This window comes from Pteropus medius, unplaced genomic scaffold (assembly GCF_902729225.1).
Source record: "Pteropus medius unplaced genomic scaffold, Ma_sr-lr_union100, whole genome shotgun sequence".
Taxonomy (NCBI): Eukaryota; Metazoa; Chordata; class Mammalia; order Chiroptera; family Pteropodidae; genus Pteropus; species Pteropus medius.
In genome coordinates this window covers 540,170-567,771 of record NW_024355990.1, presented here as the reverse complement: position 1 = coordinate 567,771, position 27,602 = coordinate 540,170, and the positions used below count along the sequence as shown (strand labels likewise).

The 27,602-nt window shown below is 63.4% G+C and overlaps 2 protein-coding genes and 1 pseudogene across 10 annotated transcripts in view; 2 read left to right on the top strand and 1 right to left on the bottom strand.

Moving 5' to 3' along the window:
* The first annotated feature begins 408 nt into the window (after positions 1 to 408).
* SLC16A3 (solute carrier family 16 member 3) lies at positions 409 to 9,676 on the top strand. 6 transcript variants are annotated; one of them, XM_039859448.1, is made up of 6 exons: positions 410 to 603; positions 6,215 to 6,330; positions 7,041 to 7,288; positions 7,506 to 7,649; positions 7,870 to 8,631; positions 8,909 to 9,676. In XM_039859448.1, exons 3-6 carry the CDS (start codon positions 7,066 to 7,068, stop codon positions 9,157 to 9,159), a joined length of 1,380 nt encoding a protein of 459 aa, XP_039715382.1. In that variant the 5' UTR covers positions 410 to 603; positions 6,215 to 6,330; positions 7,041 to 7,065; the 3' UTR covers positions 9,160 to 9,676. The 6 variants fall into 6 exon arrangements, with proteins under 6 accessions (XP_039715384.1, XP_039715382.1, XP_039715381.1 ...); XM_039859447.1 differs by lacking the exon at positions 410 to 603 and adding an exon at positions 917 to 1,037; XM_039859446.1 differs by lacking the exon at positions 410 to 603 and adding an exon at positions 959 to 1,037 and having other exon boundaries at positions 6,179 to 6,330.
* A 384-nt stretch (positions 9,677 to 10,060) lies between these two features.
* The window catches only part of CSNK1D (casein kinase 1 delta), a 31,020-nt gene continuing 13,478 nt past the window's right edge, over positions 10,061 to 27,602 (bottom strand). Inside the window, exons 3-10 of one of the 4 annotated variants that reach the window (XM_039859454.1) lie at positions 22,320 to 22,468; positions 21,656 to 21,884; positions 20,957 to 21,127; positions 20,397 to 20,545; positions 18,482 to 18,653; positions 18,081 to 18,220; positions 15,376 to 15,439; positions 12,454 to 14,355 (exon numbers count right to left, since the gene is read on the bottom strand). In XM_039859454.1, coding sequence (XP_039715388.1) covers positions 15,407 to 15,439; positions 18,081 to 18,220; positions 18,482 to 18,653; positions 20,397 to 20,545; positions 20,957 to 21,127; positions 21,656 to 21,884; positions 22,320 to 22,468 — 1,043 coding nt within the window. In that variant the 3' untranslated portion in view covers positions 12,454 to 14,355; positions 15,376 to 15,406. Of the gene's footprint in view, positions 10,179 to 12,453; positions 14,356 to 15,375; positions 15,440 to 18,080; positions 18,221 to 18,481; positions 18,654 to 20,396; positions 20,546 to 20,956; positions 21,128 to 21,655; positions 21,885 to 22,319; positions 22,469 to 27,602 lie in introns of those variants that run through there. The other 3 variants (XM_039859452.1, XM_039859455.1, XM_039859453.1) reach the window with 3 other exon arrangements.
* LOC120600404 (uncharacterized) lies at positions 21,220 to 21,338 on the top strand (annotated as a pseudogene).

The following is a 27,602-nucleotide window of genomic DNA, read 5'->3' as shown; positions in this document are numbered from 1 at the left end:
ACCGCATTCTGGATAACTGGGATCTTTGTGGTAAAGCCCAGGGCCACCAGTGCCTCAGTCTCCTGAGGCCTCAGGAGACTTGGGGTGTCGTTCCAAGTTGGTTAGGTGGAAAGCGGTCCTATGGTTCCAGCTGGGGGGCCCCTGGCCACCAAAAGCCACACTCCCTGGTGCCTTCTCAAATCTTAGCGCTTTCCATGTTGCTGGTGAGAAAAGGGGCTGGGGCACCTCGCCCAGCCCCCACGGCCATGTCTGCTGGGGTGGGGGTGGGGAGAACGCCCAGGGGCCTGGCCATCTGCCCCCCACTCCCACCCCCACGTCCCAGTTCTGGGTGCGCGAGGGGAGGAGCCTGTTTTATCTGCCTTCGCAGGGCGGGGAGCCACCCAGGGAAACGGAAGTTCAGAGCAGGTGCTGGCCTCACCCAAGATCACCGAGGCCCGCAGGCCGGCGGCTTCCCAGCCCCAGCCTAGAGCAAGCGCAGGTCTGGATGGGGGCGCAGACCCCACGCGCCCTGGGGAGGGAGGCCTGACGGCCCCAGACCTGAGCCGCGGGGCCGGAGGAGGGAACCCCACAGGGTTCGCGGGCACCTAGCGGCGTGGGGTGCAGGTGGGTGCTCGCGGCCTCGGGCGTGGGGTACACGGAAAATCTGCCCGGAAGGTCGCCAGACCTGGCCAAGCTTGGGAGCCAGCGCGCACGGAGAGGGGGGTGGAGGGGCGGGAGGAGGCTGAGCGCTGGGCGGCCGGACCCGAGGCGCGGAGGGCGCGGGACTGGCCGGGCGAGGGGTCCTGTCCCCCGGCCGGGAGTCCTCAAGCTGGTCCCTCGGCCCTGCGAGAGCAGCGGGGACGCGCCGTCGGGGACCACAGGGGGCGCCTCTCGCGCAGCGGCGCGGGGTCCGGGCGGGGCGGCAGGGGCGGTGCCAGCGGGCGTGACGTGCGCGGTGGACGTGCGGCGCGAGCGACCAGAGCATCGAGTCGCCCCCAGCGCGGGCCGGGCAGCCGGGCGGGCAGAGGCGGCGGAGGCGCGCGGGCGAGCGGCAGCAGGTAGGCGCGGCGCGGACGCGGCGCACGGGCCCGCGGCCGGGCCTGGGGACCCCGCGCGCCTGCCGGGCGCCGCGTCCGCGCCCTCGCTGCCCTCGCCCCTTCCCGCCCTGGTTCGGGGGCCCCGGGCGCGGACGAGTCCCCTCCGCCCCGGCGCCCCGTCCCGGGCGCCCCTCCGACGGGCGGCCCTCGGGGGCCGGGCTGCGGCAGGGAGGCGGCTGCGCCCCGCAGCCCGGGCGGGTCCCGGGTAGAAATAGCTCGGTCCGCCGCGGCCCGAGTGCCGGCTGTATTTGGTGGGGCTCCGTCCCCGTCCCCGAGGGCGTGGGGAACACCGCGCTACCGACCGGGCGCTGGCGGGTTGGGGGTACCCGCGGGGCTCTCTTTCTCACCGCTACTCCTTGCTGCCCGCCTAGACACTCCCAACGCATACCGCCCCTGGGGCGGCTTCCAGCCCGGGCTCCGGGCGGAGAGGTCGGCCGCCCAGAGATTAGGCTGGGCTGTCTGCGCTGCCTCACCAGGAGGGGCTTCAGGGGTCTCGGTTTCCTTTTCTGGAAAATGGGTCGATAATGCAGATACCTGGGGGCTACACAGGCCAGTGGCTGGCAGGCCTGAGTGGAAGGGAAGCAGTCAGCCGAGTCCCTGCCACTGGTGATGCCTGGAGTCTGGCTGAGGGACAGAGGCCCCCCCCCGCCCCCCCGCGGAGGGCCAGAGTGCTTCTCTGTCCCAGAGGCACTGAGCTGCACACCCAGAGGTGCCTGGGCAGACAGGGTCACTTTGTGTGGTGACTACGGCCAGGCTGGGTGGCCTGAAGGACATCAGATGGCAGCTCCCCCCGCCACCATGCAACCCAAGCCTCTGGCTTTGGCCAAAGCCACAAGCAGGGGTGGGTGCTGTGTGTGTGTGGTTGGGTCCCCGGGTTACCCTGTCTCATTGCCAGGACCCCAAGGTCTGGGGTCAGGTGGGTGCTAGGAGAGACGGGACTGTCGTGCGGGCCGAACTGGGCCCCACAGGGTGGGCAGGGACTGGGGAGTTATTCCCATGGTGAGAGGTCTGCCCCCTGGGGCCTCTGGGGGCACTGGTGGCAGATGTACAGCCTTCCTGCCCAGCAGTCTGTGGTATGGACAGGGCCTGGGATGGGCATGGGAGGCCTGGTCCCAAGGTAGGCTCTGTACTGACCCCAGTTGACCACGGGCAGGGCCTGACACCCTGGAGACAACTTGGCTCTCACTGACTCCAGTTGGACGCCTCAGTCCGGAGCGGCAGCTGTGAGGAGGGGTCTGTGCACCGGGGGCTGTGTGGAGGGGGCCCTTCTGGGAGGCGCTGAGTGGGGAAGTCGCCACACAAAGCCACCGACCCATCACTGCCTCCAGGTCAGGCCTGGGGGCACTGGGCACCACCGTGGCGGCGGACAGGGTTTAGGGCTTCTCACAGCCTCGCCTTGGGAGCGCAGACCTCTTCCAGGCCTCAGTCCCCATCTGTGAAGTGGGCCATTAGGGGACACGGCCCTGGGGACCCAGGGTTCAGGCCCCTGAAGGGGGAAATGAAGCCAGTCCGCTCTGGGGGAGCCGCGAGACTGCGTGCGCGGACTCTGCGCGCCAGCCAATACGGTAGCGGGGAGTGGGGGCGCCTACTCCAGGCAGTACGGCACTGGCTTTTCCCTCGGCTCGGTCACGTCCCCCACGTCCCAGCCTGGCCAGCAGCGGCCTCTCCAGAGCATCATTCCTTCCCACCCCTTTCCCGGTCTCTACCCAGGTGGGACCCGCCCTGCCCAGCGCGGGTCAGGCCCCACTCCTGCCCAGCCGGAAGCTGGACTGCAGGGCTCACACGGTGGGGGGAGGGGGGACAGTGGCCCGGTGGAGCTCAGGGTCCCTCTGTCCCGCCACTCCCCTCCCCTCCACCTGGTAGGCGCGCTGAGGCAGGGACCCCCTTCCAGCCTTGGCCTTAGCGCACTGGGACCAGGTGGCCATGTGGATGGCAGGCCAGGCACTCCCAGGATCAGGCCGGAGGGGAGGCAGCTTTGGGCCTGCTCCAGCCTCCTCGGCCACCCGGCCCCTCCCACTGCCCTCCGAGCCTTCCTGAGGAGGGGGCTCTGACCGGTAAGCCCACAGACGCCCACCAGTGCGTGGGCTCTTCCTTGTCACAGTGGGGGATGGTGTGGGGGGGCACGGCTGAGAGCCAGGTGCTGGCAAGGGGGGAGGGTGTCGTGTGCAGTGTTCGACCTGGCGAATGGGGCCGGTATTTCTAGCCAGGCCCGCCCTGGAGCTCACAGGGCACCGGGCATGCCCTGGGGGCCGTGGTCAGAGAGGTAGGGTGGGGGGCTCCGCAGGCCTGGTGCAGACCCCTGCTTGGAGCCCGCCTCCCACCTCCCCAGAAGCCCTAGGCCTCTTCCTCCAGTCAGAGCTCTGTGCACTTCGGGTGGGCACTGGGAGTCCTGCAGCCCACCTGGGAGGGGCACAGGCCTCCTGAGCCCCAAGAAGGCAAGTGTCTCAGATCTGCTGTTACCTGTTTGCACATGGAGGCAGTGGGGAGGAGAAAGGGGAATGCGTCCCCCCACTCCCCCAGGGCACAGATGCCTTTTGCCATGGGGGGGGCACCCCAGCTGGCTTCAGGGGCCCTGGGGCCCTTTCGTGGGGGGCCAGGCCTCCTGGTATGGGAGGTCCAGGAGGGAACGTAATCTCCCTTTTCCTGCCCTGGCTTGAGCTGGTTGGTCTCCAAGGACTTAAGTCCAGCTAGGTGGGTAACTGGCCAGCTCCCACGAGCACTGGGACAGGCTGCAGGTTTTAGGGTTAGGGCCACTGCACTGACATGGGGGACATGGCCTGCCCTGGGGGCTGACTGGCCGGACAAGGACCCAAGGTGGGTGAGGGACCGCAGGTACAGAGCGGGCCCCGGGGAGCAGGCCAGGGTGCACTAGGGACAGCAGCAGGCCCACAGCAGTTGGCTCCAGACCTTGGAGGTGGCTGAAGGCAACGGGCTGTGGGTGAGGTGGGGTGTTGACGGGACACAGAGAGGGTGGGGCTGGACACCAAGATGGAATCTGGAGCCGGGTGAGTGCAGGCAGAGCAGGTGCACTGGGAGGCCAGGACCGCAAGAGTGGTGGGCGGCTGAGGGGCTGGGCCCCCACCCAGGCAGCCGGCAGGAGCCTGACGGGAGGGCCCGCTGCGTCCTCCGGTGTGCGGTCTGTGAGTGGGCCACTCCAGGGCCCCCCGTGCCCCCCTCCTCGGCCCGCCTGACCCAGAAGCGGGCACACAACCCCACCGGGCAGATCGGCTTTCTGAGGCCCACTGGGCGTGTTATTTCAGGGCTGGGGACATGGTTCACATGCCTCCCTGGGACAGTAAATGTCACGGAAGGCCAGCCAGCCAACGTGTACCCACTGATGGGCCGGTGCTGCCTCCCAGTGCACGGCAGTGAGGGTGCCACCTCTCCCCCGGGTCTAGGCTGGGCAGTGGCAGGCCCGATGCTGGGCTGGGTTGATGAGGCCATTTTACTCTTGGGGTCTGGCCCCTTCCCTACCCACCCCGGGGTTAGCAGAGCCCTTCTCCCCTCCACCCCCCATTTGCAAATTAAAGCCTCACCCTGAGGGCCAGCCGGGGCCATTTCGGCCTGGTGACCCAGCAGGCAGGGGGTCTGCTGGAAGCCTCTGCAGTCTGGCCTGCAGGGGTGGGTGGCAGAGGCTGGGCCTTGGTCCCAGTGCAGAGGACAGGACACAGAGGATGGCCCCACCCCAGGCGAGCCTCGCGTGGCAGCCACGTGGTCCGCAGAGGTACCCCGAACAGTGCGGTACCCTCGCGGCCTGAGGCCTGGCAGCCCACCCCCTCTACCTTACGCTTCTGAGTGCTAGTGTCAGGAGACGCCCCATGTCCTGCAGGCTGCCAGCCTGTGTCCTGGGGACCCTGGGAGCCTCAGGGGAGGGTCTGGCCCTGGTGGGCAGCGGACGGCAGAGACCAGGACTCCAAGGTTGGGGCGCTGTGACCCAAGTGTGGCAAGAGCGGACAGGCAGGCCCTAGGGAGGCCACTGTGCTTTGCGATCTCCGTGTACAGAGCTGGCCTGTTCCTGCTGGTTCGATTCGCCCCCCCCGCCCGCCCCTTGGCCTTTGCATGGCCCACTCGATTTATTTAAAAAGTGCAATGAGCGTTAAGGCCACGACCAAGCAAGCCAGGATTCCGAGGACAGCCAGCACCTCAGCGCCCCACGTCCTGAGGGTCCCATGCTCTGCCTAACTCATGTCCGTGTATCACAACACACCCCTAAAGTTTTGTGTGGTCAGCTTTGTTCCTTTACAGTTGCCCTGCTTTGTGTGCCTTGGACTTTCTAACCCTGACGCTGCAGTGTGCAGGGTCCGCATGGTGCCCCATCCCGTGCACTTGGCCGCGGGTCAAGGTTTGGGCAGCAGGCTGTGGTCCTGCGCAGGGCTCTGGCAGGGAGAGCCCGGGGCGGGGGCCACACTGAGTCCTTCACGCCTGGGGCGCAGAGCTGGGCCACCCAGGGGGCCGTGTCAGGTCATCTGCAGGGCAGGGGCTCCCCTGGTTGGGGTGCCCCATGCACCTGTGCCCCCCGGGCGGCTGCACAGCCTTTGGCTTCAGAGACACGTGCTGCCCACTGAGGTCCAGCAGCCGTCCGCGTGCTCAGGCCGGGGGCAATGGCTGGACCCACAGGGCCCAGGGTCTGGGTGCTGGAGCGTGGAGAGCCTCTGGATTCCTCAAGGTGCGGGGCCTCTGGCTCCGGCCCGGCTGGGAACAGGCAGGCTCGGAGGTGGACTTCTAGCCCAGCGGCGGTGGGCTGTTCTGCACCAGTGGGCTCTGTCGCGTCATCACCCTGACTGCTAGCTGGCCCCCGGGGTTGGCCATCTCACACAGCGGCTGCCGCTCGGAACCACACTGGGGTCCCCGGCACTGAACCGGGGGCGGGGCGGTACTTTTCTACCTTCTTCTGCCCTCCGGGCAGAGGCCCTTGCCCTCACTCCGGTCCGGTCCCAGGCTCCCTGTGTCTCAGACGTGGAACTGGGCCACCAGGGAACATGCGAGGTTGGAGGGCAGGTCTGAGGAAAAGGGGCAGGGTGGGGCCAGGGGACCTTGAAGGCCAGTGGGCGGGCAGGGTGCCAGCAGGAGGGGTGCCAGGAAGTTGCTGGGCATCAGCGCAGGTGGAGTGTCCATCCGCACCTCGGGTCCTTCCCCAGAGCTGGTCCACCACACTCGCTGGTGAGGACAGACCCGGCTCCTGCGGGCAGCACAGGCTGGACTGACGCACCCAGGCCTCAGACTGCTGGACGCCCCTCGGGACAGCTTCTGTCTGGTGAGGCGGGGGGCAAGGCCAGCAGGCTGGTTGGGGACGGGGGTATCAGTGCTAGGACTGGCTGCCGGGTCAGGGATGAGATGGGAGGAGGGCAGGGCCTCCGGCAGGATGTCGGGCCCCAGCACTCAGAGTGGCCCACAAGAGCTGCAGCCTGTGGATGATCGGGGTGGAAGCAGCCGAGGGGGGAGACCAGCTGGGGTCCTCCCGTGTGGGCCGGAGGCATGAGGGCCCGTCCTCAGTCCCCGCTAACCCACCTGCCTTCGGGGCGGTGCTGCTGGCCACCCCCTGACGGCACAGTCCGCTGAGCCTCCCCCAAGCCCAGTATTCCCACGAGCCACTGGGGTCTGCCTTGTTCAGCAGGTAACCCGAGACCTGGCTGAGCCCAAAAAAGCCACTGCCCTTTAGGGCCAGCTGTGTGGCAGCGTGGATGGAGGGGGGAAGGGCTACAGCTCTTGGTCACCCCAGACCTCGAGCTGTGCCCCAGCACAGGCTGGGGCCGGAGGCAGGCTCTCGGCAGGGGTTGGAGGAGTGGGAAGGTGGGCAGTGGGGGCCCCCAGGGCCCCCAGAGCTGGGCTCCTGCTGGGGACTGAGGCCTGGAGGGAAGGAGCCCAGCCTGGTGCCAGCTCTCCACCTTGTCTGTCCCCATGCTGCTGGGCTGTGGCTGGGATGCCCACCTGACAACCGAATGAGCCTGCCCACCTCTCTCTCAGGGACGAGGAACCAGCCTTTCTGGCCATGGGAGGGGCCGTGGTCGACGAGGGCCCAACTGGCGTCAAGGCCCCTGACGGAGGCTGGGGCTGGGCCGTTCTCCTGGGAGGCTTTGTCATCACAGGCTTCTCCTACGCCTTCCCCAAGGCGGTCAGCGTCTTCTTCAAGGAGCTCATGCACGAGTTTCGGATCGGCTACAGCGACACGGCCTGGATCTCCTCCATCCTGCTGGCCATGCTGTACGGGACAGGTGCGCGGCCACCTCCCGCTCAGAGGGCCCGTCCGCACCCACACTGCTGTGCAGATCCACGCAGGGGCCACCGGTGTGGGCGGCGCTGTGTTCGGGGCTGTCTGAGGGGACGCGCTCTGGGCAAACGGTGCCCCTGGTGTCCGCTCGGCTGGGGCGTTGGGAGGGGCTGGGGCGTCGGGAGGGGCTGGGCCCTGCCACTCAGTGCTGTGTCCCACAGGCCCGCTCTGCAGCGTGTGTGTGAACCGCTTTGGCTGCCGGCCAGTCATGCTGGCGGGAGGCCTCCTGGCGTCCCTGGGCATGGTGGCCGCATCCTTCTGCAGGAGCGTCATCCAGCTCTACCTCACTGCCGGGGTCCTCACTGGTGAGTCGGGGGGCCGGGCGGGGAGCGCTCAGCGGGCGGAGGAGCATCAGGGCGGCGGGCCCGTCACCCTTCCCTCGGGCGCCAGCCTGTCCCTCCATCCCCGTCTGTCTCCCAGGCATGTCAGTTGGTGATGTGGGCTCTGTGCTCACACCATACGTTTGGGGGGCCCGGGACCAGGGTGGGGGCAGGGTAGTGCCTCACCTGCTCGCCCCCACTCCAGGCTTGGGTTTGGCGCTCAACTTCCAGCCCTCGCTCATCATGCTCAACCGCTACTTCAACAAGCGGCGCCCCATGGCCAACGGGCTGGCGGCGGCCGGCAGCCCCGTGTTCCTGTGCGCGCTGTCGCCGCTGGGGCAGCTGCTGCAGGACCAGTACGGCTGGCGGGGCGGCTTCCTCATCCTGGGCGGCCTGCTGCTCAACTGCTGTGTGTGCGCCGCGCTCATGCGGCCCCTGGAGGCACCGGCGGGGTCGGCGCCCGCGTCTGGGCCCCAGCGGCCGTCCAGGCGGCTGCTGGACCTGAGCGTGTTCAGGGATCGTGGCTTCGTCGTCTACGCGGCAGCCGCCTCCGTCATGGTGCTGGGGCTCTTCGTGCCACCCGTGTTCGTGGTGAGCTACGCCAAGGACCTGGGCGTGCCAGACACGCGGGCCGCCTTCCTGCTCACCGTGCTGGGCCTCGTCGACATCTTCGCCCGGCCGGCCGCGGGCTTCGTCACAGGGCTCCCCAAAGTGCGGCCGTACTCCGTCTACCTCTTCAGCTTCGCCATGTTCTTCAACGGCTTCACCGACCTCACGGGCTCCACAGCCAGCGACTACGGTGGCCTGGTGGTCTTCTGCATCTTCTTCGGCATCTCCTACGGCATGGTGGGGGCGCTGCAGTTCGAGGTGCTCATGGCCATCGTGGGCACCCAAAAGTTCTCCAGTGCCATTGGCCTAGTGCTGCTACTGGAGGCCATCGCCGTGCTCATCGGGCCCCCGTCCGGAGGTGAGGGCTATGGCCCACCCCGTCCCCAGGAACGGGGACTCACGGTGGGAGGGCTCTTCACGGGGGGGACCCCCTCCCCTGCCCGGTCCAGGCAGGCCACCGTGTTGTCCAGCACACAGGGGGGCCAGCAGGTGTCGGGAGTAAATGGGGACCCCTTAGTCCAGTGTAGGAGGGCCCGGCAGCCTGGGCCAAAGGCAGGCGCACACCCAAATCTGGCCCCTCAGACACGGAGAGTCAGCGGGAGCCGCTGGCCCGGGCTGACACTGTCCCCTTGCAGGCAAGCTCCTGGATGCGACGCACGTGTACCAGTACGTGTTCATCCTGGCTGGGACCGAGGTGCTGGCCGCCTCCCTGGTGCTGGTGCTGGGCAACTTCTTCTGCATCAGGAGGAGGCCCGCCGCGGCCGTGGAGGGAGAGCACAAGCCCCCCGCGGATGGCGGGGTGGACTCGCGGGAGGTGGAGCACTTCCTGAAGGCGGAGCCTGAGAAAAACGGGGAGGTGGCGCACACCCCCGAAACCAGCGTCTGAGCCGGAGCCGACGGTGGTGCAGGGAACCGGACAGGCGGTCGAGGCTCGTATTTATTTCACAAACAGGACTCGCTCGGGCTGGGCCACCGGCTCAGCCCGGCAGCACGTCATCACCTGATCAGTGTTTTTCGGGGGAGGTGGCGGGTGGGAACCGTGTCACTCCAAAGCGGATCTGTGGTGAAGCCAAGCCGCGAGGTTACAAGCCGTCTGCATCAAGCACCCAGCCTGCCGACCCCGGAGCAGCCCGGAGCCCACCGCTGGGCTCCAGGACCTAGACGCCCACGCTTCATGCTTCAGAGACAACACGACTTTAATCAGCAGCAGGGTTGGAGACACTGCTGAGACAAGCCCGCCCCGCCGGCCCCCACCCAGCACCCCAGCCTGCCCTGAGTGTCTGGGGGACTGAGGTCCCCCGCCTTGGCCGGGGTAAACCTGCATGTGGAAGGGGCTGAGTTCTCTAACGGGGGAGGGGCGTGGTCTGTCTACCCTTCATCCCCAATCTACTGTGTCAAACGTTGGAGTGGGTCTGGTCCTTGCTAGTGCGTCAGCCCCCTAAGTGCTGCTAGTCCTGGGCCTGGCTGTGCGGGACGCCCTGGCAGCTCAGAGCACCCGCACAGGGCCCTGGCGGGGGCAGGGCAAACGCCACTGCGCCTGGGAGCCCTTCCGAGCCACAGGCACTTGAGCTGAGATGGGCGTGTTTTTCACTCCCAGGCGTGTGTTTAAAGACAGTGCTCTTCCTGCCTTCCGTTTATTCATGCCCCGGTTGGCGGAGAGAGGCTCTACACGGCCAGCGCGCGGGGCGGGGGTCTGTTCCCCATCCTCCTCATCTATCCCTGCTGGCTTCACCCAGGAACCTCGCACCCACCTGCCCTTGTGGCCAGCGGTGGCCCGTGTGGCTGGGAGCCTGATTGGAGGCCGCTGGGGCCGCGTCAGTAGGTGGTGCGTCGGGGGCGCTGGGGACGGCAGCGGGCGCCCTGGCGGGCGGAGTGCAGCCGGAGAGACGCCACGTCCCTGCTCCTCTGCAACGAAAAGCAAGCGAGGGCTCATGCCAGGGCCCCAGGGGCCACTGCTCTCCCTCTCCCCTCTCCCCGCTCCCCGTCCCCGAGCCCTGCGCAGACGCCAGCTCCTGCTTGCAGCCCCTCCCAGTCCCGTGGCTCTGGGACTCTGCCTGCCACCCTTTCTGGTTTTCTGTCCTCTCTGCCGGGGGCGTGGACTACGGGCAGCACAGGTGGTCGCAGGGGTCGAGGCACAGCCTGCATCTGCTGGGGCACGTAAGGTGGGCCGTGCAGGGCTGATGGGCAAAGCTGAGACGCCAGCTCCCCGTCTGTCACATCTCAGAGGGCTGGCCCCACCTGTAGACCCAGGCCTGGCTGTAGCCACCTGAGGCAGCCTGTAGCCCTCCAGCTACCCTGGGGGGATTCACACCCGCTCCCTTCACTCCTGGTGTGTACCCTGCCTGACTGCTGCATCACACGAGTCACCCCTGGCTTGCTAATTGGCCGAGTACCCCAGGGGCGTCTCCGCTCACTCTCATCCTAAGCTGCCTTCCCCCCTGCTGGCCAGAAGCAGCAGAAAGTGGGTACCTCCTGCTGTTTTTACATCAGCACCCAAAGGGCCTGGCCTCCACGTGAGGGCCAGTAACCCCCAGAAGTCACATTTTGGGGACACCATTAAACAATCCTACAATGGTTGACATGTCTGCATTGCTCCCCTGGGGGCATGACCCACAGCTGGCCTGGGACTGTGGTCCACGCAGTCTGAAGTGGGCGAGAGCTAGTTCCCCCCAACCCAGGCCTCGGTGACGTGGGCCAGATGCTACGTGCCCATCACGGAAGCAATATTGCTGGCTGGTGACGAGGCTGAACTAGAGGCTGACGCCTGGGGCCAGGCAGAGGGTCAGCATAGACTCGTCTGCCTAGCTTTCTGGTTCCAGATGTTTCCGGGTGTGCCCAAGACACGAAAACAGGAAACTCCCTGTTCTCAGGAAGCAGTGGCCCCCAAGGGCCCTAAGAGCCGATGAGGAGGCAGCCAGTGCTCAGGGGGATAGGAGCACAGATGGGCCTGGCCCCTCCCTCCAGATGTCTCCCGCAAAGGAGGCTCATACCCCACACCCTGTGAAGACCCCCCAGTGGTGTGGATGCCCATGCTGACCCTGCCCTCTGTGGAAAAAATGTACACATCACCCCAGAAACGCAGGATTACACAAGCAGGCACCTGAGCTGCTGTCCCCACGCTGGCCAGACCCAGGGCACCTGCCACACACACATTTGGGAGGGCCTGTGTGGAACACACCCTGGACACGTGTGGCCCCCACTGGGGTGAGGCCCATGGGGGGAGTGGACGCTGGGAGTGGAGGCCGAGCGCCCGGCCCGACCCAGGCCTAGGGGCGAGGGAGGCCCTCCCAGCACTGATGGGGCGGGGTGAGGGGTAGGGGCAGGAGCTCAGCAGGAGGGCCTCTCCTGACAGGAAGCAGTGCAAGGCAGCCCAGGGCAGGTTCCACTGACATTTCCACTGATGCAAGTATCAGCAGGCTGGGGGGACACCTGACAGGGTACAGACACAAGGGACGGGGCCAAGGAAGAGCCCAGCCTCTGCCCAGAACCTGAGGGATCCCCGGGCCCAGCCAGACTGGCAGAGAGCAGGAGGGGTGGGGTCACACCTGCCCTGCCTGTGCGGGAACTCACCTCCAGCCCCGGCACACGCATTGCGTGGTGCAGCACGCAGGCTGGGGCAGGATGACGGGGAGGGACAGGGCTGCCCCCCAGGGCCTTCGGCCTTCTCACTCAGAGCCATCAAAGGTTCTTCTGGGGGGGCCTCCTGGCCTTTGATAACTCAAGTGGGAGAGGGAAGCCGAGGCCGAGTGTGACGGACGGACGGACGGACGCCTTCCCAGACGTGATCCGTCTGCTGGTTGCAAGGGCCACAGAGCATGAAGCGGGCCCGCGGGACGATGGGCACCTCGCCGTGAGCGGCCGGGATGGGCACGGTGCCAGCTCCCGCACCGGTCACTACTTGGAAACCCTGAGGCAGGAGGCGGGAGGACACCGGTCTGGTGCTGCCCAGAGGGTCACTGGGGTCAGGGGATCTTTGCAAATCCCCAGGTGGACTGGCATAAGGAAGCAGTGGCCCATCCAGTCTCTTCCCATTGGCTCCCAACCAGCTCCCCACCCCCCCCAGGGCTGGAGAGGGCCGACACCCACGCCCACCTTCCGAAGTGAGCTCACACGCGGCCCATCCACGCGCACTGCGGACGCCCGCACCGGTGAAATAAAGACCACGCGGCACGGGCAGGAAGAAGGTAGACGCCGTCATGAATTTATTACTGACACGGTGTAGGCACACAAATACAGTGGTTACACAAGCGCGGGTCAGAGCCCGGCCACCAATCACAGGTCACACAGACACTCCGACGACGGCCCCTGCAGGTCGCGATGGGGATCGACACTGCCCACGACCACGCACCGGGCACTAGACCGGAACCCACTGCACAAGACAACCGGCGACGTCGGGCAGGGCCTGGCTCCAGCGGGGGTGCAGGCGTCACGCCTCCTGAGGGGGAAGCCCGTCAGAGGAAGGCGCGGGGCCCCAAAGGGAGCCCCCAACTTGCCCTGACCTACCCAAGCTCCCTCTGCACTCCTACCTGGCCAAGTCCCTGCACCCCCAAATGCTTAAAGTAGCTGGCTCGGGATTCCGGAAGCAGCCAACAGTCATGTCCTGCGCCGTCAAGGCACCCCAGTCCAGGCCTCCCAGGCCCAGCACTCGTGCTGGGGGACTTAAGGGCAGGAAGGGACAGACCCAGACACCTTTCAGGCCCCTAGCTTCCTATGAGCACCCCGGACTCCAAACAACACTGCAGTCGGGTGACGAGGAGAAACGTGAAAGTACCTATAAGTATACATATTGCACCTCGTTTCCCCAAGACGGGGGGCTCCTGTCTGCTGGCTGCTGCCACCACTACCTGGCGCCTCTGATGCTGCAAAATGAGCAGGGACAGTGGCCCAGCCACCCAAGGGTCTTTCTGGAGAGCCATCGGCCCCACCCCGCTTCGTGACCTCTGTGGGGTTCGCTCCATCTCAATGCAAGTCGTGCTGTCCCTGCTTCTTGGCACTTCAGAGTGGATCCCGGGGCCCGCCGCCTTTCCGGGCAAACCTGGCCGACGACCATGTCCTTGGCTTTGAGCACACAGCTCGTAACACACATCAAGGGCCGACCTGCACTGCAAGTATGTACAGCGTTTAGAAAACTTCCCCAATTCAAAGGCATTGGGTCACCACCTCCACGAGGGCCTCACACGACCCCGAGGAGGGGCCCGGCGACGCCCGGCAAAGCCTCAGCTTCTGCGTCTCCAGCACCCGCTTCCACTTGGCCGCGTCCGGGAAGGTCGGAGGGCGCTCGGCTCTGCTGCAAGCAGTTGCGTCCTGGCCCGCGGCCGGTGCCCTGCTCTGGCCACTGCGCAGGCATCTCGCTGACGGTGGGGGAGGGGTGACAGCCAACACCAGGGGAACGAGGTCACGAAACACACAGCACACGCAGACGCACATGTTACTTACACACACGTGTACACTGAGAAAAGCCCCTCTCCACAGCGAGCGCACGACTGAACCGCACAGGAAACGCCACGAAGTCCCCTGTGCCCGCGCCCTGCCTCGCTCCGTCCTACACAGAAATCCCACGCCAGCGTCCGTCAGGGCTCTTTAAAGTCACCATCTTTGTGAGGGCCGCAAAAACAGACAAGAAACAATAAGATTTCTTTACACAGATTTAAGCCAATAATTTTTAGCAAAATGATACAAAACTGTCTGAACCAAGTAGAAGACGGGTGGTCACAGCAGACTCGTCGGGAGCAGGCGCCACCGCGGGAGGGAGAGCTGCGAGGCTCGCGGCCGGGCGGGGGCTGCGCCATCCTCACTCTGCTCTTCTTCCCAGCCCCGCGACAACGAGTTCACGTGGGGGGCCTCATGGAGCCCCTGGCGGCGGCAGCGCTTGGAGTCTGTCCGGTTTAGTTTTAGTTTCCCCATGGGCGTTGCTGGGCGGGTGGCCTGGAGCTCCCGGTGGTCTAGACCGGGGGGCGTCACTAGTAAAGCCATGTAACAGAGTAGATCAGCCATGCATTCACTGTCTGCCCTTCACAGCAAAAAGGAGTTCTCACCGGTGCACGACAGACTGAAGACCACTGGAAGCCACCCGACCGGGAATCTGTCGGAGCCAAAGCACAGGACAAGGTCAGCAGGCGGCCGGAGGGCCGAGGCCAGTCAGGCTCGGGCACAAACCACCAGTGATGGCGCCCTGGGCGGAAGGGGACAGATGCCACCTAGCCCCGCACCGGACACCCGCGCCCCCAGCCACTCCAGGAGCTCCCTCTGCGGCCAGGACATGTGCTCTGCAGGGCGAGTGGCGGGAAGACGGGAAGAGGAAGAGGCGTGCAGGCAGGAGGCCTGGAGGCCACGGAGCCGAGGAGCTTGCAAGCGACAGGACGAGCGTCCAAGCAGGAAGAAATACTTGCTCCCAGCCCCGCTCCTGGAGAGTAACCTGGTGTTTTGAAAACGAGGACCAGGCCCCATGGGGTGCTGGGACTCCCCTCCGAGAAAAGACACGACAAGCAGTTCCCACCAAGACGTTTCCAAGAGCGCCACCACGTTCAACTGCAGCAGGCCCCACAGTGGTGCGGAGCCCTGGGCAGGAGGGAGCCACCGAGTGTCGCCCAGACACACGCCCGTGTGGGAGCAGGCGGCCGGGGCCGGTGGGTCAACACGGACGGCAGCAGAAACGAGATGCTGCGCAGGGACCAAGTTTGAGAAGGAAAACACACCGAGGACAGAAGTGAACGCAGGAGAAGAGGTGACAAAGCCAGGACGGCAGAGACCAGAGCCTCACGCAGCGAGAACGCAAGAGCCCCCACCAAGCGCGGCCACTAAGCTGAGCGCGACAGACACACGACGACACGACTGGCCCGCGGCCGGGCGCCATGGGAGCCAGCGGTGTGCGGAGCCCCGGGCTCCTGTGCCGCACGGCGGGCGGGTCCTGGCTGCCCGTCCCCGGGCTCCGCAGCCTGCCGCCCCCCCAGACCAAGCAGCAGTGGCTCTGAGACCCACAGGAGGAAGAGACCTGGGGCCCTCGCTCGACCTGCAGCACCTGGCATGCAAGCCCGAGCCCACCTGCGTGCTCCCGCCCGCCTGGCGCCTGCCGTCTGGCCGGCCCGGCCACGGGCACACTCACCGGGGCTGCCTTCCAGCGGGGAGACGTGCAGCTACTTGCCGTGGTGCTCGAAAGGAATGCTATTCTGAGGTGGGAAAAGACAGCTGTTGGTGAGGGTCCCGCTGGCCGGGCCGGCACGGAGGCCCCGTTTCCAGAAGCGCTGCCTCGCCTCGACCAGGTCCACCATGGCCGCTGGCCGGGGTGCCTCAGAGGGGACCCCAGCCTCCCTTCCGCAAGTTGCCCCGAATAAGAGTGACGAGTGACTGTGGCCACTCCAACAGGAAGAGTCTGTCACCAAGGCCAACCCCTCCCCATGACACAAACTGGACGCGTCTCCTCACCAAGACGAGGAAAACGACAGGATCTCGCTGGAGGAAGCGCAGACGACACTTCAGCTGAGGGAGGAACTGGCCCCGGGACTGTGACCAGCCGCTCCTTCCCACGGAGAGACCACTGTGCAAACGGCCCATCTGCCACACGCCCTCAGGCTCCGTGTGGTCCTGGCTAGAGGCCAGACCACACTCTGGGCAGGGGACGATGGGCTGAGGGTCCCCTGGGGGGCTGTCTAGCACAAGCCACCCCTGAGAAGGACATGGAGGCGAGGAGGAGCGGCCACCATCCCGCAGTCAGAACACACAGAGGCCATGGGGTCAGGACCAGGACACAGGACTCAGTGCTTGCCCTGCCCAGTTGCAGAGGACTGGCAGGCCACCCGCAGACAGGCTGGCAGCGGCTGTGAGCGCCGTTCTGCAAAGACTGAGCCATCCCCCTGGACCGGGCACATGTGCACAGGGTGCAGCATGCCCCCCACCCCGGGCTCGTACCGAACGCTCACGCCACTGCCACCACATTCACCCCACTTTCTTCGGGAAACAAGTATGAATAGAAGGCGCAGAATCGTAGTGCTGGAGAGACAGTCGCCCTGTGACTTGTGAACCACCAGGGCAGACGGTGGGCGCGGCCCTGGGCGGGGTCTCAGGAAGAGCCCCATGCTGCCCCTAGGCGCAGGTCATGCCCCTGGCAGGAGCCCTTCAGTGCCACGGTGACCGGGAAAACCCAAAGGAGACGGCCATGCGTAGAACAGGGCGCATTAGGACACACCCCCAGGGGCCGCAGGAAGTTGACCCTGGGATCATCTCCAGGGTGACCAGTGAAGAAAACCAGGGTGCTGCTCTTTTGGGGCAAATGCTCCAAAAGCAAAACAGCCTCCTTCCTACGCTTAGGCCACGCGCTATCCCGCCACACGAGAGCAAGCGCGACCGCAAGACCTAAGGGTCCAGTCACAGGCCCAGCTGGGCAGGGGAAGGCAGTGAAGCAGGTGCCTGGCGCCCACAGGGCCTTCTGAGTCTTTTGTGTCCCTCAACGACCCCAAACCCACCAGATGCTTCCTGTCCTTACAGGAAACGAGGTCAGCCCCTTCCCCGGCCTTCACTGGCCAAACCCCGCTGTGCGGACATCGAGTCCAGATGGAGCCCCGCCACCCACCAGCCTGGCCATCCCACCTGAGGGGTTCCAGACCACAGGGCCAGCCAACTGCGTGCCCAGGCTCTGCTCCCACCTGCTGACTCATGGGTTCCAGGGCTGGTGCGAGGATATGCTGAAGCCCCTGGGTCGTGGGGTGACGGAGGAGGGGTGGCCAGGGGCGCAAGCAGCCCAGTCTCAGCCTCCAGCCAGAACCCTCGAGCCCAGCTCAACCTGACTGCGCCTTGGTGTCCGGGAGAAGTCAGGGGCCCAGCCAGCCCCTCCGGCAGCATCGCCAGCGGCAAGGTGCTCGGCGGCGGCAGCGCGGCCAGGAGCCTTCCCTCTGCCCGGCTCGCCTCGCTCCTCTGCCGGAGACCAGCGGGGTCAGGCGGCTCCCAGACCCTGTGCCCTGACAGATGCTGGCCCACCCTGGCCCCCAGCAAGCGGCACCCACACGATGCGACAGGATCATGGCGACCACAGCAGGGGCTGCCTCAGCACACAGCCCGTGCGCCCTGCCCCAGCTCCCACGGGACGTTGGCTGAAGGAGAGGACGCCCGAGCCGTCGAGCTCTTGACCCCTGACTACCCGGCACGAAGGCGCCAGAAAGCCATTCAAGGGCGAAGACCTAAGCGTCGAGGACGGCCCGCAAAGGCCGGTCAGCAGCGACAGGGCCCGGGCGGGAAGAGGATGGAGTGGAGCGGAACGCGGGAGGACGTGGGCGCCAGGCCACGCCAAAGACGCGCGGACAGAGACATCGGGACGGTCCCCTTGCCCTGCGCACTGTCAGGCCCTGGGCTGGCAGGCTTCTGTGCACACCGCCTCCCCCGCCTCACCCCCACCCCCCGCACAGGCTCTGCCTGGCCCATGAGAACGCGGGACGAGGCCCCCGGCGTGGCGTGCCGAGTCTGCAGGAAGGACGCTGGGCCCCCAAGGCCAGGCGGGCCTGGACAGCAGGCACAAAGGCCCGTACTCGGCCCAGCACAGCAAGGCGCTGAGCCCTGGCCCCACGGAGCTCCCTTCCGAGGCTCCAACCAAGGGAGCAGATAGCAACCATGGGACAACGAACCTCACCAGTTAAACCCTCGAAAAAGGGGGAGAGAAAGAGAGGGAGGGAGGGAAGAAACTCTTCAAAACCCTCGGGCCACTCTGCTTGTCAGACCAGCCCGGACGCAGGGAGAAAGGCCTGAACTGGGTCCCACCCTCGGTGAGCGGGGCGCAGGGCGCGGGGCGCAGGGCGCGGGGCGCCTGCGCGACGTGCGTACCTGTGAGGTGGACATGCGGGAGGTATCTTGCCGGCCCGTGAGGTCGGACGAGGAGATGTTGACGGGGGCGCCGCGGTGCAGCCGCATGCTCACTTTCCGCTCTCTCTCCACGCCGGACACGGGCCGAGGAGACGTGTTAGCTGCCGGGGCAGGAGACGGCGGCGGTGAGGCAGGGAGCGCAGCTGTGCTGCACCGGGGCGGGGGGGCCCCGGGTGGGGGGGAGAACTCGGGGCGGGGGGAGGGGGGCCGTGGCGTCGGGCCCAGAGCGGCCGAGACTTTCCGGGCGCGCACAGGCTGGTGGTCCCGACGCTGTGCTGCCTGCACCCCGCTGCCCGACCAGCACCCGAGGGCAGGGCTNCATAGCCCCCACTGCCCACTAGTGGAAACCAGGGAGGACTCACCAGTGTGTGAGGTAGGGGTGAGGGGCGTGGGAGGAGCCACTTCCTGTGTCCCCCTCAGCCGGCCCGAGGCCGTGGAAGGGAGGCCGCGGGTGGCTGGATTTCGGGAGTGTCTCAACCGCTCCTCGCGGTCCCGGCGTTCCCGCTCGGCATCGTCAGCGGCCCGGCTGGCGCCCTGAGAAGGGAGGAACCAGAACTGAACTGGCCGAAACGGCCCAAGGCCTGGGCTGTCCCTGCAGCCTGAGGACACCAGGGGCATCTGGGACCAGCGCTCGTGAAACCGTCTGTCACCGAGCCACTTCTCCCTGCAGGACGGCGCACAGGGTCCGGCCTCCTCCGTGTTCCCATCGCGGATGAGGCGGGGTGGCCCTCTTCTCTGCCATCATGCACACAGGGACAGGGTATCGTCTTGGAGTCAGAGATCAGCCCAACGTGGTGATAGTCAAGGGAGTCTGAGAAGCAAGCGTGGTGGCCGAGGTGGACCCGGGGAGGATGTCACGTGGGTACGGACCCGGGGAGGATGTCACGTGGGTACACACCCGTGACGGGGAGGCCGGCAGCCAAATCTATCCTGGGGGGCTGCGTGGTGGGCCCCGGCACCATCGGCCACTTGCGCTCAGTCAGAAGCGGCTGTCGGGACACTAGGTGTTAGCTGGTCCCACTACGACACCCACACACTGACGCCTACACGCAAAGCCCCAGCACTGTCAGGCAGGAGGCTGCAAACTGCCGCCCGCGGCCAAATCTGGCCACAGCTACTCCTGCCAATGGATTTCACCGGCACAGCCGAGCCCGCACGCGTGCGCACGACCCATGGTGGCTGTCCAGCTGTGCCGCAGAGCTGGGTGGTAGCATCCCCACAGACTGCAAAGCCAAATGACTCAGCTCCAGCCCTTCACAGAGGTGTGCCGAGCCCTGGTGAGGGGAGCGTGCCGGAACGAGCAGCCCTGTGTGGCTCTGGCCGGAGGCACCCTGATGTCCAGACGCGGGCCATCTGCAGTGCCACCCCCAGGGCCCTCTCCCCCCAGCACTGGCTCTTCCCTGGGTGGCACAGGCTGGGTCCGGTCAGGCTGGCTCACTGGCTGGACCCCCACTCAGGGAGGCTGCAGCCCTACACCTCATGGAGGGGGTGGTGGTGATGAGGCTTCCGGTGTGGCATCCTCTGAAGAGCAGACTCTGCTCCTCGATCAGACTCTGTCGCTCTAGAAAGGTTCCCAATCTGTCTCCAACTCAGAACTAAGCAGGGCGGGTCTGCGGCGCAAGAGGAAGTGGGAGATCAGGAAGCACGGGCACCCGTGGGGCACCGAAGGCTGATGAGCCACAGGGTCAGCTTGGGATGGGTAGCCCGTTCCAGCGGGACAAGTTCACGCTCGAGTCCCGCCCCCTGCCCCACGTGAGCGCGAGCACTCGACGAGCAAAGTGCGTGAGAGGCCACAGAGCGTCAGCCTGGCTCGTCACATGCCACAGTCAGACTGGACGCCCAGCGCCCGCCGCGGAGGCTGGGGGCCAGGTGTGGCCTCAGCTCCTGCCCACGGACACACCGGCGCCCTGCCGCCCGGCCCCGGGTCACAAGCACGGCACTCTCGGGGTTGACAACACTGGCAAACGGTCCTTCAACTACAGAGGACCGAGAGCTCGGGTCTGGCGGACCTGCGCATGCAGACACACTCCCCGGGGCCTCTGTGGCCCTCACCCCGCCGCCAGCCAGGGGGCCACCCCATCTCCTGCATGCCTGCCTTTGCTTTCCTAGCCTCCCAGAGCCTCGCCTTCAGGGGGACCCCTCAGGCCCCAGCTGTGCCCGGAACACCGCAGCCGACACGCCTCCAAACGCGAGCCCATCCCGCCTGCTCGTCACACACGCGGCCTCCTGGACTGGTCCCCATGCGCGCACCCAGCAGCCGGGGCTGGCAGTACTTACGAACTTGAGCATGTTCCAGTCGAACACGTAGTCGTAGGAGAAGCCCTGGCGGTGGAACAGGTTCCTGAACAGCTGCCTCAGGTACGAGTAGTCCGGCTTGTCATCGAAACGCAACGAACGGCAGAAATTCAGGTACGTGGCAAACTCAGCTGTGAAAGAAGAAGCTCGGTGCTTACCAGCGAGTCACACACTGGGGACCGCCACGGGGTCTGTGAGCGCCGCTGTTCACCATCCACTGCCACCCGGGTACTGGGGGTCAGACGTAAAATGTCAAACGCTGGTCACGACGCAGATTCCCCAGAGCACTGCGTAGTGTCATCTGCGGCACCTGCCCCAGGGGCAGTCCCACAGAGCGAGGGAAAAGTCCCTGAGCCGTGGCTCCTCACAGGGCTGAAGCACAGGCCACCAGCCACTTTTCGCCTTCCTAAGCACAAGAGCCTGGGAGGTCGGGGGACCCTCAGAGCCAGACTCCGGGAGGCTGGCCCAGCTCAGCTCCCAGCACCCCGGAGGCACTGGCGGACACGCCCACCCTGCACGGTGGGAGCCCTGAGGACACTCACATGGGTAGCCTTTGCACAGCACCTCGATGGGGGTGGACATCTTCTTCTCACTGATCCGCTCGTACTTCTGTCTCTTGGTGGCGGCCTTCAGCCCCTGCCAGGGCAGAGAGCCCAGGTTGAAGTACATGAGCACATAGCCCAGAGACTCCAGGTCGTCCCTTCGAGATTGTTCTGGAAAGGGAAGGGAAACGGATCAAGGATAGTGCACGTATACTTGCAGCAGCAAGCACTCATCGCGGAAACGAACTTCAAAAATCACAGAAGTCTACGGCCACGCCACCCTGAATGTGCCCGATCCCGTCTGATCCCGGAAGCTAAGCAGGGTCGGGCCTGGTTAGTACTTGGATGGGAGACCACCTAGGACGACCAGGCGCTGTAAGTGTTAAAAAAAAAAAACCACAGAGATATACACTTGAGTCGTCTGTTTCACCAGAGGTTGCCCCAGACGTGCTGTTATGAAACTTCAACACCCCATGAGTGACATCAATGTCACAGCTGCCAGAAAGCACAATCACTTACCCGCCCCCTCTGCACCTCAAAGTAACGTTTCCACAGTCCCTGAAGCCCGCTTTTGCTACGAAGATTTGACGACAGCCTCCACCCGAAACATGCCGCCCATGCCCAGGCCCCCAAGGGGTTGGCCTTTCCGAGCGGAGACGGACATGCCCCAGGCAGCCTCGGTCAGCACCCACGGCTCACCGATTCCGAGATGCGTGTTGATGGAGGCGTACCGCGCGGTGCCGGTGAGGTTCTTGTTCTCGCGGTAAGGGATGTGCTGGTGGGTGCGGGCATCCCGGTACTTCTTGGCCAGGCCGAAGTCGATGATGTAGACCAGGTTGCCCTTCTTCCCCAGCCCCATGAGAAAGTTGTCTGGCTTCACATCACGGTGGATGAAGTTCTTGGAGTGAATGTACTCGATCCGACTAATCTGCAGGCAGAGCAGTGGCCGCGTTAAGCCTGGACAGCGGCCTGGACAGCGAGCCTGGAGCTGCGTCCTCTGTGCCCCTCAGCCGGTCACTCGACAGAGGGAGGGGACTGAACTAGCCACCCTCAGCCCCTCCACGGGCTTCCGTGTTGCCCCCTCACTGGCACTCCCAGGGGTGGACAGGCTGTGGCCTGTCGTGACAGCCAACACAGGTCTGCACCAGCCGCAGACCTGTCTGGCGGGAGTCGGGCTCTGCTTGTGAGTACGCTGCGCCGTGCCGAAGGCGGCTCGCCCAGCGTGACCCTCTGGGTCGCTATCCGTGGGCTGCGTCGTGAAGGCACGGACGCCCATCTCCGCCTGCGTGCAGCAGGCGCGCTGACAAAGCCCGGCTCCGCGCGTCGCCGGACGCCAGACCGAGGGCGGAGAATGAGCTCTTACCATCTGGTCGGCCAGCAGCAGGACGGTTTTGAGGCTGAATTTCCTCGAGCAGAAGTTGAAGAGATCTTCCAGGCTTGGTCCCAAGAGCTCCATCACCATGACGTTGTAGTCTCCCTCGGCCCCGCACCACCGGATGGTGGGGATGCCCACTGCAAGAGACCGCGGGGCGCTCGCTCACCTCGTGTGCACCAGGTGGTGGGCGGTGGTGGGCTGGGTCAGAAGACCCTGGCACCTATGCTCGCAGCCTATGACAAACCACGAGACCAGCGCTTGCTTTCTGACAGGGTCAGGTGGGCAGCAGTCAGAAGTGACACAAGGTGAACGTAGGGTACGAGAGGGGCACAGGACAGAGAAGGCAGTGATAGGGCAGAGAGACACAGGATGAAAAAGCGGAGTCCCCACACACCCCGTGCCCAGAGTCCCCTACGAAAGCCACCCATTAGTGTGGCACGTTCGTCACGATGCGTGCCTCGCGCGTCAGTGGGGGCGCTAGCGTGGACAGGCCTGCGCTGCCCGTCGAGTGAGACACGGCCCCTTCAGCCGTGTGGGGCAGGGTGTGGCGATGAGAACGAGCCACCACGTCTCCGGTTTGCTCACCAGCTGTGCCAGGCTTACTGCTTTCCCAGAGCCTGCTCTTCCCACCACAGAGGACTGCGGGACGCGGCGGGGCGGGCGACTGCGGGACGCGGCGGAGCGGGGGACGCGGCGGGGCGCGTCACACTGGCTCTGCGCACGCATCTGCCGCCTCTCAAGGCATCGCTTTCTCCTGTGCTCCGTTTTACACATTAGTTCAGCTTGAGTGCACAGCGTGAGTAAAGTGTACCGTCGGGCTCAGGCGTGTCCTCGGCCGTCACACGCACTCACCCTCACTCACTGCCTCACCCAGAGCCGCTTTCAGGACTTTTTCTCTTCTCTACGGTATTTTTACTATTTTTCCTGTGTAGACACAGTATGTTACAACAGCCTACAGCACTCAGCGCCGAGCTGTGCGGGCTGGCAGCCTGGAGAAGCAGCCTGGACCACAAAGCCCAGCCATGCGGTTGGCCACAGCAACGGGTTTGCATTAGTCACTCTGCGATGTTCCCACAATGATGATGAAACCCCAAACAGAACACTTCTCAGGACGTCCCCGTGTCGTTACGTGGTGCATGACTACACGAAAGCGCAGAGCGTTTTCAGTTTAGCTTTACAGTAAGTTTTTGCTACCATTAAAGCAACTCCCTTTCATTTTAAAATTTAACATTTAAAAAACCATATCTTAAAGAGAACAAATTTAACACCTACGTTCTGATGCGTAACGTGGCAAAGGCCTGTAGCCATCCCGAGACCTTGACGGTCCTCAGAATCGCACTGACTTTCACCCCCCAACTCCTGTGCGCCCCAGATAAGGACAATCTGGGACTCAGCGTCTCCCCGCTTCTAACCGAGCGAGCGTGCACGCTGAGCAATGCTGCGCTCAGAGGACACGCCGCGCTGGCCTCGTCCCCGCCACCCACTGCTCAGGGCTGACTCTCCTGTCACGAACGGCTGAGCGTGTTCTTACGTGTGCGCACTGGTGCGAATCCTGACACGTGGAATTCCCGTTCGTGTCTGTCCGCCCCACGGACACACCCAGAAACACAGGGTGCACACGGTCTCCCCGCACAGGACGGCAAACGCCCCGCTGCCGACGAGGGCGGCCGGCCGGCTCTGACGCGAGGCCCCGCGCTGCACCGGCGTCCCCCTCACCTCTCCGCTGGACCCTTCTCACCTATTACCAGCCGTACGCGTTTCCTCTTCTCTGACACCGCTACGCGTGCTTTTGCCAATTTTTTCTGTCAAGATGACTTCTCCCTATTTTACAGCAGTTCTTTATCAATTCTGGATCCGGAAGTATCACTAGTTTAAGTGAGACGAATATCTTCTCATTTAATGCCATGTTTTTATTTTCTTTCGGAGTCTTTCGATAAGGGATGCTAAATTCTAACACATAAACATATCAATCTTCTCCTTTATGAGTAAGCTTTTTGGTACCTGACGTGAGAAACCTATCCTGTACTCGAAGTCACAGAGGGATGGTACTTTCTTTTAAAAGTTCCAATGTTATGTTGCTTCTACTTCCAGCCAAGATGGAGTAACGGGGACCCCCCATCTACCCTCACATCTGCAACAACCGAGAAGAGGAAACAAAACACAGGACCTACGCAAAGATGCCGTTTCCAGGCCAAGGAGCGACGAATGCCACCGATGCCTGAAAGGCAGGAACTGCCCAGTGCAGCCCAGTCCTGCCCGGTCCTGCCTCGAGAGTGTCGGCAGAAAGGCAGGAACCGAACTCGTGAAAGTAACAACCCCACCCCATAACCAGGCCGAGGAAGAATCTGAGCAATAGTAGAATACCCAGCACGCGAGAGGGGAAAATCTAGTGTCCGGCACCCAAAGATGACCAGGGATGCAAAGCAGCAGAAACGTGATCCCAACTGAGAACAACAGTCGATCAACAGAGGCTGACTCAGATGTCAGAATTAGCAGGGAAAGGCAGAAACAGTTATCACAAATTATAACTATTCCACATCACAGTCAGCCAACAGCATGGCACGGGACATAGGTGGAAGACCCACATCTAACTGTGGGAGCTGGACACAGCAACGGCTGGGGTGCAGACACAGGGTGGGGTCAACAGCAGGTCAGACACTGCAGAAGATAAGACTCATGAGCCTGAAGGCACAGCACAAGAAACTACTGAAAAAGCCAACAAGAGCTTCAGTCGGCTGTGGGGCGACTTTAAGACCCCCGACACGTCTGTACCTGGAGCCCCAAGGAAAGAGCAGGGAGGAAGGGGGTAGAAGTCACAGTGGAGTAGATGGATGAGAAAATAAAGCCGCAGATCCAAGAAGCCCAACACGCCCCGAGCACAAGAACCAGAGACACCACGCTAACGCCCGAGGCTCCACTCGCTCGCCACCGGTGACAGAGGGAGCATCTTGGAAGCAGCCAGGGGACATGCCACGCACAGAGCAACAAAGAGGATGACCGTGACTTCCCGTCAGAAACACGGCACGGAACACAGTGCTGGGACATCTTCTGAGCACTCAGAGAAAGTTGGCAATCGATTCGAGTACAGGCTACAAAAGCCCCAGCAAAGCACAGACAAACGGAGATGTTTTCAGATGTAAAAGCTGAGGAATCGATCACCAGCAGCCCTGCACGGCTACTAGGTCCCCTGACGGACAGAGGGCGGTGACACTGCATGGACGTCTGGGCCCACACACGGGGATGGCGAGCTCTGGGGACAACGGAAGCACGCGTGTTAGAGATGACTGTTTAAACAAAAACCACGTGACACAGGGCTTGTAAGATGCATAACGGTACCACGCAGCTGGGATGGGAGAGACGGGGACACGCCTTCGTAAGGTCCTGCTGCTCCACGTGAGGTGCCAGCATCACCTGAGGGGAGGCTGACAGGTGAGGGTGATTGACAGGCCCTAACTCAACCACTGGAGTAACGAGAGGGATGGTAATAAGCCAACAGGAGCTAACCGTGAGAAAAATCACTAAGAAGTTTAAGAAAGTATTTGATTAATCCGAATGACGGCCAAAAAAAGAATAAAATGAAACAAAAACCACCAGCAAGACGAGACTCAAATCTACCCCGCCGTCAATAACGTTAAACGTAGGTGCAGTAGGCGGCTGACAGGCCCTGCAGCCGTGAGTGACACACCGGCCGACTCCACCACAGTCTAACCCTCACGCACAACCAACTTCCTACACCACAGCATCCATGTCGTAACCAAAATGAAGGTATTTGAGGAAGGCACACGTTTCGGATTAGACAGAAAGACCAACCCCACACGCTGCCTGCGACAGGCGCCCCTCAGACACAAACAGGTCACAAGGCCACACCAATGTCAGAGCATAGGACGCCGTGTGGGCCCAGGATGCAGAAGAGGGAATCTCCAGAGACCTAGCAGTCATTTCGCAGTGACAAGCCCTCGATTCATCAAGAGAACATAATTCTAAACGTTTATGGAGCTACCAAGGGCTTCAAACACATGAGGCAAAACTGCCAGGAGAGAGAAATCCATCTGGGACTGGGGGCTTGGGCGACCCCTCTCAACAGAACGGCCTCCGCCAGCATGCACGGGCATCTGCCAGGACGGGCATCAAACAGGTCTCAACAAAGTTAAAGGGACTCACGTTATATAAAGTATGTTCTCAGATGACAGTGGAATTCAATTAAAAATAAAGAATGTAGAGCTCTGAAAAATTCTGATATTTGGAAGCTAAATAATACACTTCAAAACAACCATGGATCAAAGGAAGAAATCAAAAGGAAGACTGGAAAGCATGTGGAACTAAATGAAAATGCAAACAACGTATCAGGACTTGTGAGATGCCACTCCAATTGTACTGAACGCCTGTAGCAGAAAAGACAGGTCAACGATCCCAGCTTCCATCTTAAGAAAATAGGACATTAAACCCAAAGTAAGAAGAAATAAAAGATCACAGTAGAAATCAGTGAAGTAGCAAACAAAATTTACTGAGACCAAAAACTGGTTCTTTAAGAACTCGGATTTTTGACAAACCTCTATTCAGACAGAGCAGGAAAAAGAGGAAGGCACAAATGACCAGTATCAAGAATGAGGGGACATAGCTACACTCCACAAATATTAAACTGCTAACAGGAAAACATTATTTACAGGTTTACACTAATTGCAATACCTTAGATAAAACGGAGACATTTCTTGAAAGACACAAACTGTCGGAGCCCTCGGGTCCTGCTGGCGGGAATGTGAAACGGTCTGGCCACCTGGGAAATCAGTCCGGCAGTTTCTTAGACGTGACCACCCACCCACGTCTGATTCAGCCATTCCACCCCTAGTTGCTTACTCAAGAGAAAAGGAAAGAAACGTCCACACAGGCGTCTCCAAAGAAGTTCACAGCAGCTTTGTTCGTTCGGGCTGCCGGAGACCTGGAACCAACCCCGATGTCTGTGAACAGGCGGGGGGTGGACACTGGCCCACCAACATGGGGTGCGTCTGAGCAATGCAGAGGAGGGGCCACGGATGCACAGGACACGGGTGAGGGTCAAAAAAGAACACGATGGCTCTACTCTCTTATGTGAAACTCTCGAAGATGCACACTAATCCCATAACGGACGCAGGTGAGTGGTGACCTGGGGCCAGAGGGTGGGGCCAGAAGGACTGACTACAAAGGGAGACTCAAACTTAATGGGCGATGGATACATTAACTACTTTGATTACGGTAACGGGCGATGGATACATTAACTACTTTGATTACGGTAAC